Consider the following 13,786-nt stretch of genomic DNA (forward strand, 5'->3'; position numbering starts at 1 on the left):
AACCAGGCGCATCATGGAGTGCACTCACTCGGAGGTGTCACAACTCCAATGTGAGACTAGTCTGAGAGCTAGCGTTGTATATGTATGTGTTGTTAATAGGCAAATACTGCTTGGTTATGAGTTTGATCACTTCTTGCGCTGCTACTCCACCCATGAAAGCAGCCACGGAGTGCAACTCAGAGGCTCCATACGAGCATCTACAATGAATAGAAGACAACTACTTAAGATGAGATACATGTGGTCACTGAGGAGCTTGAAGTAGCGCATAGTAACATTCAAGCTTTGTTTTAGTTAAATGCATTGCTTAGACGTACAACTCATGGATGCAGTCCTCTCTGATGTTCACGTTCAGTCCTGCGTCAGCTATGAGCCTGCTGGCGATTGCCTAAAATTGACAATCAAACATGAGAAAAGTTGTATTGGTACATTAAAATATTATTTAGTTAAGACGAGAGTTTTCACGAACCTTTAATGGGGTAATATCTGCCTCTACCTGGTCATCATAGCAACCTGGATAGCGATTGTATTCAGCAAAGAAATCTTCACAAGCTCTAAGAAGTATATAATAGACGGAGTCGTCTTCTCCTTCATCACTGAACCTTCCATCTGTCGATAGGGTACAACAAGTTTGAATGTTGAAAAAATCTGTATTGTCTTCAATACTTGATGAAACCAGTAAATTCTGGGGTAAATATGTAGTATGTAGTATGTAGCATGGATAGCGATAGTGTAGCATGGATAGCGATTGTATTCAGCAAAGAAATCTTCACAAGCTCTAAGAAGTATATAATAGACGGAGTCGTCTTCTCCTTCATCACTGAACCTTCCATCTGTCGATAGGGTACAACAAGTTTGAATGTTGAAAAAATCTGTATTGTCTTCAATACTTGATGAAACCAGTAAATTCTGGGGTAAGTATGTAGTATGTAGCATGTAAATATGTAGTATTTACCCGCATCAATCAATCAATCCTTTTACACCTTGGTCAAAGTGAACAAACATTGAAGTGTTACAATTTTTACACATTGATTGGTTGGGTGATCCAAATCACAAAAGAACTCACCTAATGCGGACGTGTTTAAAGAGTCGTATTCTGCATTCAAACTTCTGCAGTTGACCACTGCTATATTTCCAGCATTTCTACCTGGTTTAAAACAACACAGATTAATTTTAAATGCTCTAAATTACACTCACCAATTATTATTGTTGGTAATATGGTAATAATATCGTTGTTGCTAAATATAATAATTACTAATAATTACAATAATAAATATAATAAGTATTGTAGGCAAATGAACAGTAATAATAACTAATGTAGTGTGGACTTACAAAAAAGACGCGTCTCCTCAAGAGAAAGTTCCTCAGATGGCTAAAAATATGAATGCATCGAAAGCTGTAAAGGTTTTGCTATAGAATTATTTGTGCAAACAATTATAAACAGTGCATAATTATTGCAGGATGATGATTATTATTGATGATATGTGAACAATTAATATTAGTCAAATAACAAATGATTATTTACAACAAGTATTTAAAGATTTGCCAAGGTTCAACCATCTACATGCATAAAGGTCAACTCTACCTCGTGTCTCGTATCAGTTTATGACAAATGAACGGTTCAATCAAATTATTGGCTTTATAAAACAACTGATAGGATAATGATGCATCAAACAAGGCGCAACAAGCGCTATCGTTACACTGGCTACCAATATCATACTACCTTCACTAACAAAGCTTGCACCACCACTATCACCAGTAGCACACTATCTCTACTATCAATATAACACTATGTTTATTACTAATATCTCACCACCTTTAATACTAATACAACACTGACTTTAATACCACTATCACACTACTTCTTTACAAATATCGTGTTATTTTTACTACTAATATCACATCATCTCTACTTCCAATATCACGATACCTTTAATACCAATATTACGCGAATTCCCTAACGATACCCCATTACCTCTACTAATCATACTCCATTACCTCCTCTAACGATACCCCATTACCAATACGATACTACCATATTATCATACTATCTCTACTACCAATATAACACTGAACCTTCCACTAACACCACGCTGCTGAGCGACCATGCATAATTAGAGCTCAGCTGATTTGGTTTCACAGCACCACTGGCGGATAGAGCAAATGACAGAGACTGACAGATGGTAGATCGTTTTACAGCCTAAAAACGGAATTGTTAAATAAGTTTGATCAAGTAGAATTGAGAGCTGGTCGGCTGAAGCAGGAAAAGCTGCTAGGCAAATTTCCTGTCACGAGTTTTTAACGAGAAAAGAGAATACGTGACAAGCAGATACAAGGGCCAGCGCATGCTATTTGTACAGATTGTTAGCAATCTATATAACCATAAATTTAATGGTTATATGTGTGGTGGATAGGTAGAATGAATCAGTGAACATCTTGGATAAGATTTGAAAATTCAGCAGAAAGTGTGGGTATGGTGATTTTCATATAACAGCTGTTAATGAAATGTTTGTTTTTTTGAGAGCAATCAATAAATACAAGTCGCTAGTGAACTGCTCAGAAGAAACCATCAAGCTTACAAATTATGCGAGTACAAAAATTGGTTTATACGGTTGCTAATGCTAATGCCAATGCCTGAATTTTACCATATAGTACTGTAGAAGGGTTGTTTTACAATATGGCAAAACATACAGAGGCTCAGAGCAAAAATTACTCGTTGGAGAGTATGGCAAAGTTTAAAAGAACAAAAGCGACCATTACAAATAGCCCAAGCACCTGAACTAGGCAAATGAGTATAATTCCGGCGTTAGCTGTTGAACCTTACTTTTAATTTTGATAATAGACAAAAAAACTTAGGATGGCCCTACCACGCAATCTTCCCTATATGACTAAATAACCGAATAACTAAAAATTACCACAAATTAAGTATTTTTGTGGTATCAGAAACGCAATGGATTCAGGTGTTTATAAAAACTCATTTCGAAATGCTCTAAATTTGGTACATCTTTACCATTCCAAATAATCCTGGGAAATCAAAAGAGCAATGAAACTTGTCATTCATCTTTCTAAACTTAATAAGGGACATGCTTAGCCTGTTCCCTTCTCAACATCATTGCATAATGCAAAAGATTTACTGAGCAATTGTAATATTTTGATATGCCACAAAAATGACTGACTTTATCACACCGAACAAGGTTGCTCTCAATGAAAAACCTGAAGTCGGGCAACTTTGTTGAAGAGGAGAACTTAGAGAAGAGCAGTAGTGCCAGCAATCTCTCACACCAAATACAGCCCTGGATATTTATTAACCTCAACGTGCAATGCTTTGGACAGCATCTGGTACAGCACAAACAGCATGCTAGTTATACATACTTGTTGTGATTTATGCTACAAATGACAAACCCAACTACAATTTATTGCAATTAGTATGGCCAACTTTTATCTCGCAAACGGGGTAATTGGGTATATGAAAGTGCTGATTAAAAAAGCTGAAGGTATAAAAAAGGTAACAGATCACCGACCATAGACTATTGCTACTATAATCAACCTACCGCTTCCAGACACTCTTGAGTCTCATTGGCTAGTTTATGAACAAGCCGCACGTGCTCGGCAGCTTTATTTCTGTATATCTTTTGGAGGGAGATGTACGACTCGGAGTCAGCAGTCATGTCAGGTATTGTACCTTGTAGTGGCAACTGTCCTGTAGTCAGACACACAGCTTAGTATAACTGTTGTACTCGATATACAGAGATGAACACTCTGAAAGACAAACACTCTCAACACTTTTGAATTTCAGATGAGATGAGAAAAGCACAATTGCAAGAGAGTTGGCCACCGTCCTAAGAGAACATGAAAGCTTTGAACTGACCGTAAGTATTGATGAAATCTCGTAGCGCTCTTGCTAGTATCCAGAATCTACCTGTCTGCAAAGAGAACGGAGTGGATACCGTCTATTGAAGAATAAATCTGACAATAAATTCTTCGAAAGAATAAAAAGTGATGGAGGGCAGACACAACGATGAATTGATGGAGATACCTCACAAACCAAAGCAGTATGGAGGAACTAAGAAATAGGTACCTCTTTGCTACCTTCAGCCACATTGGGATGCTCGAGGACCAGCTTGAGAGAAGATGGAATGAGTGAAGGATCAGTGAGAGCAGTATTAACTGCTTTAACAGCTTCGTCAAAATTCTCCTCTTCTTCTGGAACTCCATCCTCATTGGTCCGCTTGCCTTAATAGAAGATGCATTCGCCAGCAATACATCTACTTAGTACTTACTTATTAAAGTACTTATATGATGAACATAATATATCAGTGTAGATTAATTTAAAGAAAACCTTGCGAACAACCAAGGATCATTGTGGCTTCCAAGAGCGTGACAAGAACTGCCTGCAGCATTTATAGACACTAAAATAAGGAATCCTACTATAGGAAAAGGACATGTGCCTTTGCAGTGGGACTTGAGCTGTCAGTAATCAAACAGGGCAGCCAACAGAAATACCTATAGGGAGGAAATATCCTCTGGGTATAGCATAAGTGCGCTGCCAATATGTTAGCTATGGTCACAAAAATCCCCTTCACTATTCTAACCTGAGATGCACTCAACAATTTTATTGCTAATTTTTTAATATTTTTTCAAAAGAGATAAGATGTACATGTATACCTAAGTCTAGTAGTGCCAATTTTTCCTTGCATAAATTTTTGTTTTTGCGTATTTTGGCAATATATTTTTAATTATTTACTTTTTTTAATGGCACCATATGTAAAACTATTTTTCTGTAAAAATTATTATGGACTGCTCTCAATCTATATATATATATAAATCTGAAGTTTTTCGTTGTTCTTCTGTCCAGCTATAGTGATTAAAACCTAGGAATGAAAAATGCCCTTCCAACTGGATGCGAACTCATGAAGATTATAACGGCAGTCCGTAGACAAGCGCGCCTAACCACAATGCTATGCCGTACTCGCCATTCCATCTACCCTTTTCGCGATTGCACACGCTAAATTATCAATTAATGCAGTGCGCTCATGGGTTACAATGCCCCTGTTAGAAGATTTTTTCGCCTTACTCTATGAAACACGATGCTATTTCGTCATTGCCATACTAGGGTGAAATTGTATTCCGCCATGCGATATCAACAAAAATTTCTCTTGAAATTAAACTTTGGCAGTCAGTGTACTGATTACGATGAAAATGCCGATATGCTATTCGTCGAAATCTCTCCCAAAACACCTGAAAGAGAAATACGATGCTTCCTATTTCAGATCAACGTTATTCGCTATAAGGTATAGTAAAAACGAATTCGAAAACAGATAAGTGATAAGATTTTAGCCTATGACAATGTTGAAGTTTAGTTTAGTAAAATACATACTAAAACTTAGCTTCAAGTATGTGTTTAGTAAGCTAAAATCATTTAAGTGAAATTCAACGTTTATGTTATACATAAGTCTCGACGGTAAGAACTCCTACGGTAAGTACTGCACATAGTACTTTGTAATGTTACATTTTCTTGCAGATCATAACCACTAAATACACTAAAGTTACTGTAGGTAACTACAGTAACGCATTTAAATTTAAATACGTTTACAATTGCTTTATTTTTTCTCTTAATTTATTTCAACTGCACAAAACGCTTTTCTCATGATATGAAGTTTGAAAGTGAGAATGGTAACTGTTGTTATATGTTCAATACAAATCAATTCACTGTGCAAAGTTTTTTATTACCTGGGCATTCAACTAGTGAAAGTATATATATACTGTATATAATCTGAGAAAACTTGAAAAGCCAACAATATTTTAAGAATTGCATTACCTTGTTCAATTATGGATTTGAGGATTTTCTTATCCTTGTAAGTTTTAGGGAGCTGCCCATCATGCTACAAGTGTAAATACATGTAAATATAGTTTTACAATGCATCAGCCATGCTATAAGATTTGATGAGTATTTTCCTTGCTCATAGCCAACCAGCCAACATACTTGTGTACGGTATATCTGTAGAGATTTGTAGAGAATGATGAGCCATGGAACATGCGCATGGTCCTTCTTGCTTAGCTTCTCAAGGTTCTGCTCATCGCAATGTTGAACAAGCTCAGAAAAAGGATGAGTGAGGCGGAGGTCTGGGTGAGGGTACTCAGGATGCGCTTCGACAACTATAAAAGAAAGAACGTCGCCAATCTATTCTAGTCAAACTAGTATTTGTCTATGGCAATAGAGAGTGAATCCATCAAGTGCGACATATGAAAGAAGTAACCTAGCTGCTGGTCAATGAGAAGCTCACCGGTGTGGTCCTTGACAACAAGCCGCAGGTAGCCAAGCATACCATATGAGCGACAGATAACCACCGGTATGTCATGGACCCAAAGATACTTGGTGAGGGCAAGCAAAATCCTGTCAATGAGAGAAATGAGCTCAGTTTAGTCAACAAAATGAGTATTACCATAAAAACAAAATATTACTAAAAATATCATTGATATATATATAGATTATAAAACAAAAGGAAAAAGAGTTTGCTGAACTACTACAGTTTGTTGTCTACAGCTGTGAAATACAAAGCAAGGTGAATTAGACATGAGGTAGACAGTGCATAGGGAGATATAAAACAAATACTAGGTATTTATACACAGATCTAGTTCAAAGTTGTCGACCTATTTAAATACTGCCTTAGGAAACTCTAAAACAACCCAGATAATAATTCCACGTTGTCATTGTGTGTGTAAATGCTATGCACTTCCACATTTTTTGTCTGATTTCATAGTTACTTCACACGCATATGCTTCCATCAGGTCGTTAAAAATATTTGATTTCAAAACTCCGTCTGGTTCCTGCCTCTTAGACCCCCTGCGATGTATCTGATTAAAAATGAAAACGGTGCCAGGCATGGCTGGGCTTGCTGTTAGTGCCATATACATACACACAAACAGGAAGTAACACTACATCATAAAAATACTTGGTTGCTATTCTAACTTGATTTATAGGATTATAGCTATAACATTAACTCCTTGAATGTCTCTAGAAACTTGCCAGCTATTTAACTGATAGTTCTGTCATAATATATAGAAAATATTATAATACTAGATGAATGCCCGGCGTTGCACGAGTAATAAAAAAGTCTTTCAACAGACAATTTAATTTCATTTAAAATATAACAACAGTTACCATCATAACTTTGAAACTTCATACCATGAAAAAAGTGTTTTGTGCAGTTCAAATAAATTAAGTGAGGTGTTTAAATGTCAAATAATAAGTGAGTAACGGCTAGATAACGTATGATTAGTTACAAGGATTACAATAAAAAGTGAGTTGATACTGATACAACTAAAAAATGCTGATAAAACAAAACAAAAATCATAAATAGGGTAAATGGAATTAAATAATAACAAGGAGTAATAAAAGTGTGTACATAAAAAGGTTACTGATGCCGCAGAAGCTTTCCAGCTAAATTTTGAATACGGTGATACTGGTACCTCTCAATAGTCGATACTGGCACAAACGTGAAAATGAGATCAAAACTAAATACATCGATGAAGTGCATGAAGGTACTTTGTGTGACCAAATCAAGAGAGAATGTAAAGGCAACTCCTACTCAAGAATGTCCATGTGAAGATTTTTTTAATTTTACGATTTCTAGCCATTGGCCTTTTAATAACCAAAAATTAAAGATTTAACTTGTGCCGTTACAGTTGCCCCGTAATGAACCATTTGGAATTGAAACAGTACAATTGAAAATTACAAATAAAAAAATGAATAATGAGCTATGAAATTTGTAATTCATTTTTTTCACAAACAATAGACTTTAGTTCATATTCTGTACTTTTAATTGCAGAAGTTGTCTACAAGAATTGTTAACCAATCATATACAACCTCTCTTTCAAACAAACCTGAAACAGCGAATCTTGTTTCAGGTTTCTTGAACAGTGAATCTTGAATATGCACAATTTATTGGAGCGCAATAAAACAATGCGCTTTAATTATCGGAAATAATTATAGAATAGATTTTATCGCGGTTGTTTCTGGCTCGTTTAAGTGACAACCATTTATTACTATGTGATGCTTTACAGAGTCTTCATTCAGTGACCAAAAGTCATATCAAACGTGTCACTGTTTGTACTCTAATAAGGCACACAGTATTCAGCTGATATTTTTAAATAATACAGAAGGATGCAGAAAAGTTTTTACAAGAATGTTACATACAGTATGTACGTAGTAGGTATCTGCATTAAACATGGTACATAAGCAATAGGTATCCACTTCAAACACGCTATGTAAGCGGTCAGTATATACTTGAAGCATTCTACACATTCTACACGTGTAATAGGTAGTTACATGTGTAGAATGTGTAGTCTACTTCACCGAGTGAGAAACATCCAGCACTCAATTTAGCAACCAAAGATCTAATGGTCTACTATGTACTACACAGCAATATTTAAATTTTAGACTCACTGTTTAGGTAAGGCTGTGATGATGACCACGGTGTACTGCAAGAAGCTCTCAGGACTGCGCTTGAACAATCCTTCCAGGTTCTAGACAAACAGCAAAATCCTTAATGATAAGTAAAATAATTAAAATAATAAAAGTTCTACAAATAGAATAAAACATGTAATATTTGCTAAGCCATTTGAAAATACAGAATGAGTAGGAAATAAAGGGCGAGTAGGAAAGATTCTACCTCATCTATGAACTCTCCTCTTACATCATCATTCAGTTCCGTCAGATACTCTGTGACTACTAGACCTCTTTTCTACAAAAGCACGCATATACAAGTTTAACCTAGGTGAATACGGGGAAGCGGTTGGTTACACATGTTCCACCAAATGTAGAAAATCTGCATTAAGTACATAGTCACTTACCATACCCACGCCGTCCTGTAGTATGTAGTCATTCACCATTGAGGACATAGTCACTTACCTTACCCACTCTGTCCTGTAGTAAGTGGCCACTCACCATTAAGTACATAGTCACTTACCTTACCCATGCTGTCTTGTAGTACATAGTCACTCACCATTCAGTACATAGTCACTTACCTTACCCACACTGTCTTGTGTCACAAAGAAGCTGCAAAACCAAAATATACTTTTGAGGATTACAACTAAAGAAGGCATGACTAGCATGTGTAGTAACTTTCAAAGACCAATTATGCAGTTCATAAATTAGAAATAGTGATTACGGTAACCAACTTGTTGCCAAGATCCTCTTCCGTAATATTGTGATCATCAATAATAGCAAATGATCCAATTCCGGGGAGGATGAGATTCTTGAGTGTCTCACAACCGGTAGCAGTAGCATTGATGAGACACAGGCTACATGACTCTAGTAGTGCCTGACCATTCTCACCCCACAGCCTGCAATCATGTTTCGAGTTTCAATTGGCATTTGTAAAAGCTCATTTAAAACATTTTTATTTAGAGCACTGCTATCTAAATTATCTTTCATTCAGAGAACAGTCAATTACTCACAGTGAAATCTACAGGCATATCAAATAATATATAATCTTGTACTACAAACACTGACTTCAGTGTTTGTAGCATAATCCAAACCATATCCATTGATTTATAAATGACACGAGTTGGTCTCTAGAACTTACGCTTTCCGACCGATATTTCAATTGAATATTTCTTGCACTTCAATAAGAAATGTGCAAGGAACGATGCAGAACAACTCCAAAATTGGTAGAACAAAGACAAGACTGAATTGCTAGTATTTTAAAAACTTTTGCTGCATATTCTCAGGAACACAATCAATAGAATTCATAAACTTGACAGATCATCTGGTTCAACACAGCAATTGGCAAATACTTTGATTAAGAATTTTTCATAGAACCATTAACAAATATGTTGATTTTTTAAACTAAAAGAACCTCTACACTCATAAGAACTTTGTTATATTATTGCTCCTTAACAAACTTTTTTTAAATACTAACAGTTTTACCAAAAAATATTAGGAACTCATGCAATACAACATATCTTACCAAATGATTATATGGTAAGATATACTATATTATATGGCTATATGTCATATGGTATATGGTCAGGCTGTATTATAGGTGGCAGGAAACAATAAGTAATGACACATAAGAGCATAATCGCTCAAGTCCAGGGCTAACAAAAACTTACCGTAGTTGTCTATCATATTTTTGGGTTTTTTCTGAAGGTGTATTCATTCTCTACAAGTGTAAGCTGGAAAATATAACCACTGAAGATATAATTCTATAGTTCCACAGTAAGGACAAAATATACTATGATCAATACAACACGGAAGTGACGGCTCATCAATACAACACAGAAGCGACGGCTCCTCAATACAACACAGGAGTGACGGCTCATCAATGCAACACAGTATTGATGACTTGTCAAGGATGTTGATGACAAAATCGGACCTGTCATGGAATTTCAACTTATTATTTTACATGAGATGATGCTGTTTTAGTGACACATTCGCAGTTATAACTTAAAAATGGTCACTAATAGGTGCAGTTAACCATTAAATAAGGTTGTCTTTTGGCATTAGATTTTTTTACGTAATTCTTAAATCTGATTTCATAAACCTCACTACCAAAAACAGGAATTTTTGGTAGTGAGGTTTTTGAAACAAGGTTAGGTTTTAGGTTACGAACCTATAGCTAATATAAGCAATATTTGATGGCCATGGCTCAGGTAAGCCGGTGAGATTAGCGACAGGCTACCAATTTGCAATGTTGGATAAATATATCGCAATATATTGCGGGTAGGTGATGCATGCTTCATGACCGCCCCGTCTTCCTGCCAACTACTTTTGCATAGGTTAACTTTTAGAGTGAATTAGCAAGGTATGTATAATCTGAAGTGAGCTAACCATCTAACCATATTTCATGAAAACTGAAGAATTCTTGTTAAAATATGTTACAAAAACTCTGATCTTAGTAATTATCTGTGAAACTGCAATAAGTATTAAATGTCAGGTCAAGTGAAGAAGCTTATGCTATGAAAAGTGAGTAAAAAAAAAGAATGACGAAAAGAATGAGAATTTTATGTCTACACCAGAAAATTAATTTCATAATGTGCTTCGTCAGGCCTTATGTTAAGCATTGTTTTAAAGATAACACTGTTACAAGCCCTTATTGTTTGGTTCTGGTGCAATTTAATGCTAACTAATATTTGTTGGAACCCCACAATTTTTATTTGATTAGCTAAAACAGAAATAATGTAAGTTTGTGATGCGAATAACCAAAAACTGCTGAAAACTTTGAAGTTTATTAGATTTAGGAAGATTGTTAGAATGTAGTAATAGTATTGACAGCTTTTGAATGTATAGAAAGGTGTTGATTTGCAATGCAATTATATTTTTGATTCAATCAAACTACTTTGTTTTCTATTTATTTTGTGCTAAATTCCTTCAGTGAAGGTATCTTTTATTGTTTTGATCACACAGGTTGGCAGATTGTTTTCAAAGTAATTACTTAACATTTCCAAATTGCATCTAAAGAAGCAAAGCTTCTTAAATGAAATAATAAATAAATAGCTAGACAGTCTTGCGAAGGTAAAAAAAATAGATAAAATGAAAGAACACTCTTTCTAGATTTTTTGATTGATGTATACATTTACTGTCACAATATGATTTTGACTAAAAACATCTTGCCTCACGCTAGATGTTATATATTTATTCTTAGTTCACAGTACCACGTTTACAAATTTGTTTACTGTTTTGGTACTTTTTTATGCATAGCATTTAATAGTATTTATCATCATTTGTTTTTTATAGAACTTCTGCTTTCTAAACCAGCTATATTGCTCGTTTAATTTATCCATGACCATAAGAACTCGTATTTTTTATGACTCTAGGGCCTATGACAAGTGACCACCGACTTCCACATAGCAAAACTAACAGTGCTTCTCACTTATTCAAATCATTTAACTTGGTTATAACAAGTAGGGCTACTTCAGCAACAAACAGGAAATTGTCAAACTATCAGGCGTGTGACTAGAAACATACAAAAATATATCATTTACCTTTTTAGGACAAGCCAAAGCCAAAAAAGTTATGAACCTCTTAAATCAAATGTTTATTCAGCACTTAAGTAGCATCATATTACGACTAGATTTTGTTGGAGTGTGTTAGACGAGTTAGTATTCTTTATAGGCATATAATATAATTAATCAGAAATCTTGGAGTTTATGTTCTCTGACAGTTTGTGAAAATAAGCTATTTTGGTGAAACAATTCAGCTGGTGTAAAAGTTGAACATACACTTTAGTTGCATAAATTATATAAACATGTGCTGGCTATCAATGACAACTGCTCTCTAAACAAATATACCTTTTTCAAAACAAATGTAGACATCAAACATAATGTGATGGCTGACATTGGTTATTCTTTATATTTAAACTGAAAAATGAAATCGACATGCAAAAACTACACTATAACACAGTGACTGTTAACGAAACCAGACAAAAATATCAAGTTCTAATATTTCAGGATGGCCACAATCCTAAAATATACTTTATGCTAAAAATTCCTTTTCGTAATCGAAGGAGTGCAACATAAACAATATTTTATTTCTGGTAAAAAAGATAAGCCAAATGCTGCACACTTCTCTCAACCCCACTTTTCAAGACTCCTAGTATTTAATATAAATATCAAAATCTGACATATAATCTATGCTAAAAATGTACATGTATGTGTTTTTGTGAAAGCGAATTCTGGAAAATGGAGCCGCGATTATAGCCTTAGTAATGATAGCACGTTTTACGGATCTTCATTTACCCGGTGTCGTACGACACTGCATTTACCATACTCGTATAAATGGTAAATGTATACTAGATAGAGACTACAACTAGTACAACGTGATTTACTCAGGGTCGCTTAACCGCGCCCACATATCACCGAGTCCCACACACGCCCTAGTATGCATGTTTTTGATGTACGATAGTTAGCAACAAAGCGATTCATACCACATCTTTGTTGTTGTTAACAAGACTGATTGTGATTGATGTGGGCTGCAAACCGACCAATTTTAAATTTTAATTGTTTGCCAAACAGATATCGAACGTTTCTTTACGTAAAGATACTAGCCTATTGATAGTCAGGTCTTTCGTTTTTCACCTCAGGCGTTGTTTATAGCGAGTTTGTTTGCAAGTTGAAAGCTGTTGCAAATACATTTCAGCATCTATACACGGCTACTACGTGCATTTATATGTGCATTTAGGGGTTTGGTTTGGGGATTGAGAATCTTCGAAACTCTTGATTTTACCAAGAGTTTCGGAGATTCATAGCTAATCCCATTTGACCTATTCATTCCAGTAGAGAAAAAATGTTTATACTGATTTATCATAGCTTTGTTACCTTTTTGGCACATTTCAGGACGAGTAACAACACTAGCTGGTGATGACAAAATAGTTGTTCTGATTAAAGAGTGGCCATGCTTTTTACTGTCTCTACACGTGAATATTCATATCATTTATCTGTCAAATTTATGTAACTGGGTAAAGCAAGAATGCTGAGATCAAGGTAATAATTTGGGCCCCATATCAAACTAGCCTGTCTTTTGAGTCAAATAGTTTGTCACTGGCTGAAAATTGTCATGTAGTGGGATTACTACATGTACAGGGATTAATAATTACAAAGGTATATCCTAATCTCTGCTTTGATCTATGAAAAGCTGAATAATGTTATAGACCCATGCAAAAACATTAAGTACTACATGTCAGCAAATTCTTTACCTTGGCTGTCACCAAATGTTCATATCAACACCAACACCTTAAAAGTACCTGAGCACTATAGCCACTCAGGCACGCCTAAGTGTGTCATATTC

General features: G+C 35.3%; 1 protein-coding gene across 1 annotated transcript; it reads right to left on the bottom strand.

Annotated features, from left to right (window-relative positions):
* Window positions 1–20: 20 nt before the first annotated feature.
* LOC137396853 (NEDD8-activating enzyme E1 regulatory subunit-like) lies at window positions 21–10,174 on the bottom strand. The gene is made up of 18 exons (XM_068083190.1): window positions 10,114–10,174; window positions 9,178–9,342; window positions 9,025–9,055; window positions 8,670–8,741; window positions 8,444–8,523; window positions 6,282–6,391; window positions 5,981–6,153; window positions 5,816–5,879; window positions 4,076–4,230; window positions 3,866–3,920; window positions 3,549–3,697; window positions 3,370–3,384; window positions 1,330–1,369; window positions 1,064–1,144; window positions 735–830; window positions 467–606; window positions 315–385; window positions 21–197 (listed from the first exon to the last, which is right to left on the bottom strand). Exons 1-18 carry the CDS (start codon window positions 10,158–10,160, stop codon window positions 38–40), a joined length of 1,704 nt encoding a protein of 567 aa, XP_067939291.1. The 5' UTR covers window positions 10,161–10,174; the 3' UTR covers window positions 21–37.
* Window positions 10,175–13,786: the final 3,612 nt, after the last annotated feature.

This window comes from Watersipora subatra, chromosome 1 (genome assembly GCF_963576615.1).
Source record: "Watersipora subatra chromosome 1, tzWatSuba1.1, whole genome shotgun sequence".
NCBI lineage: Eukaryota > Metazoa > Bryozoa > Gymnolaemata > Cheilostomatida > Watersiporidae > Watersipora > Watersipora subatra.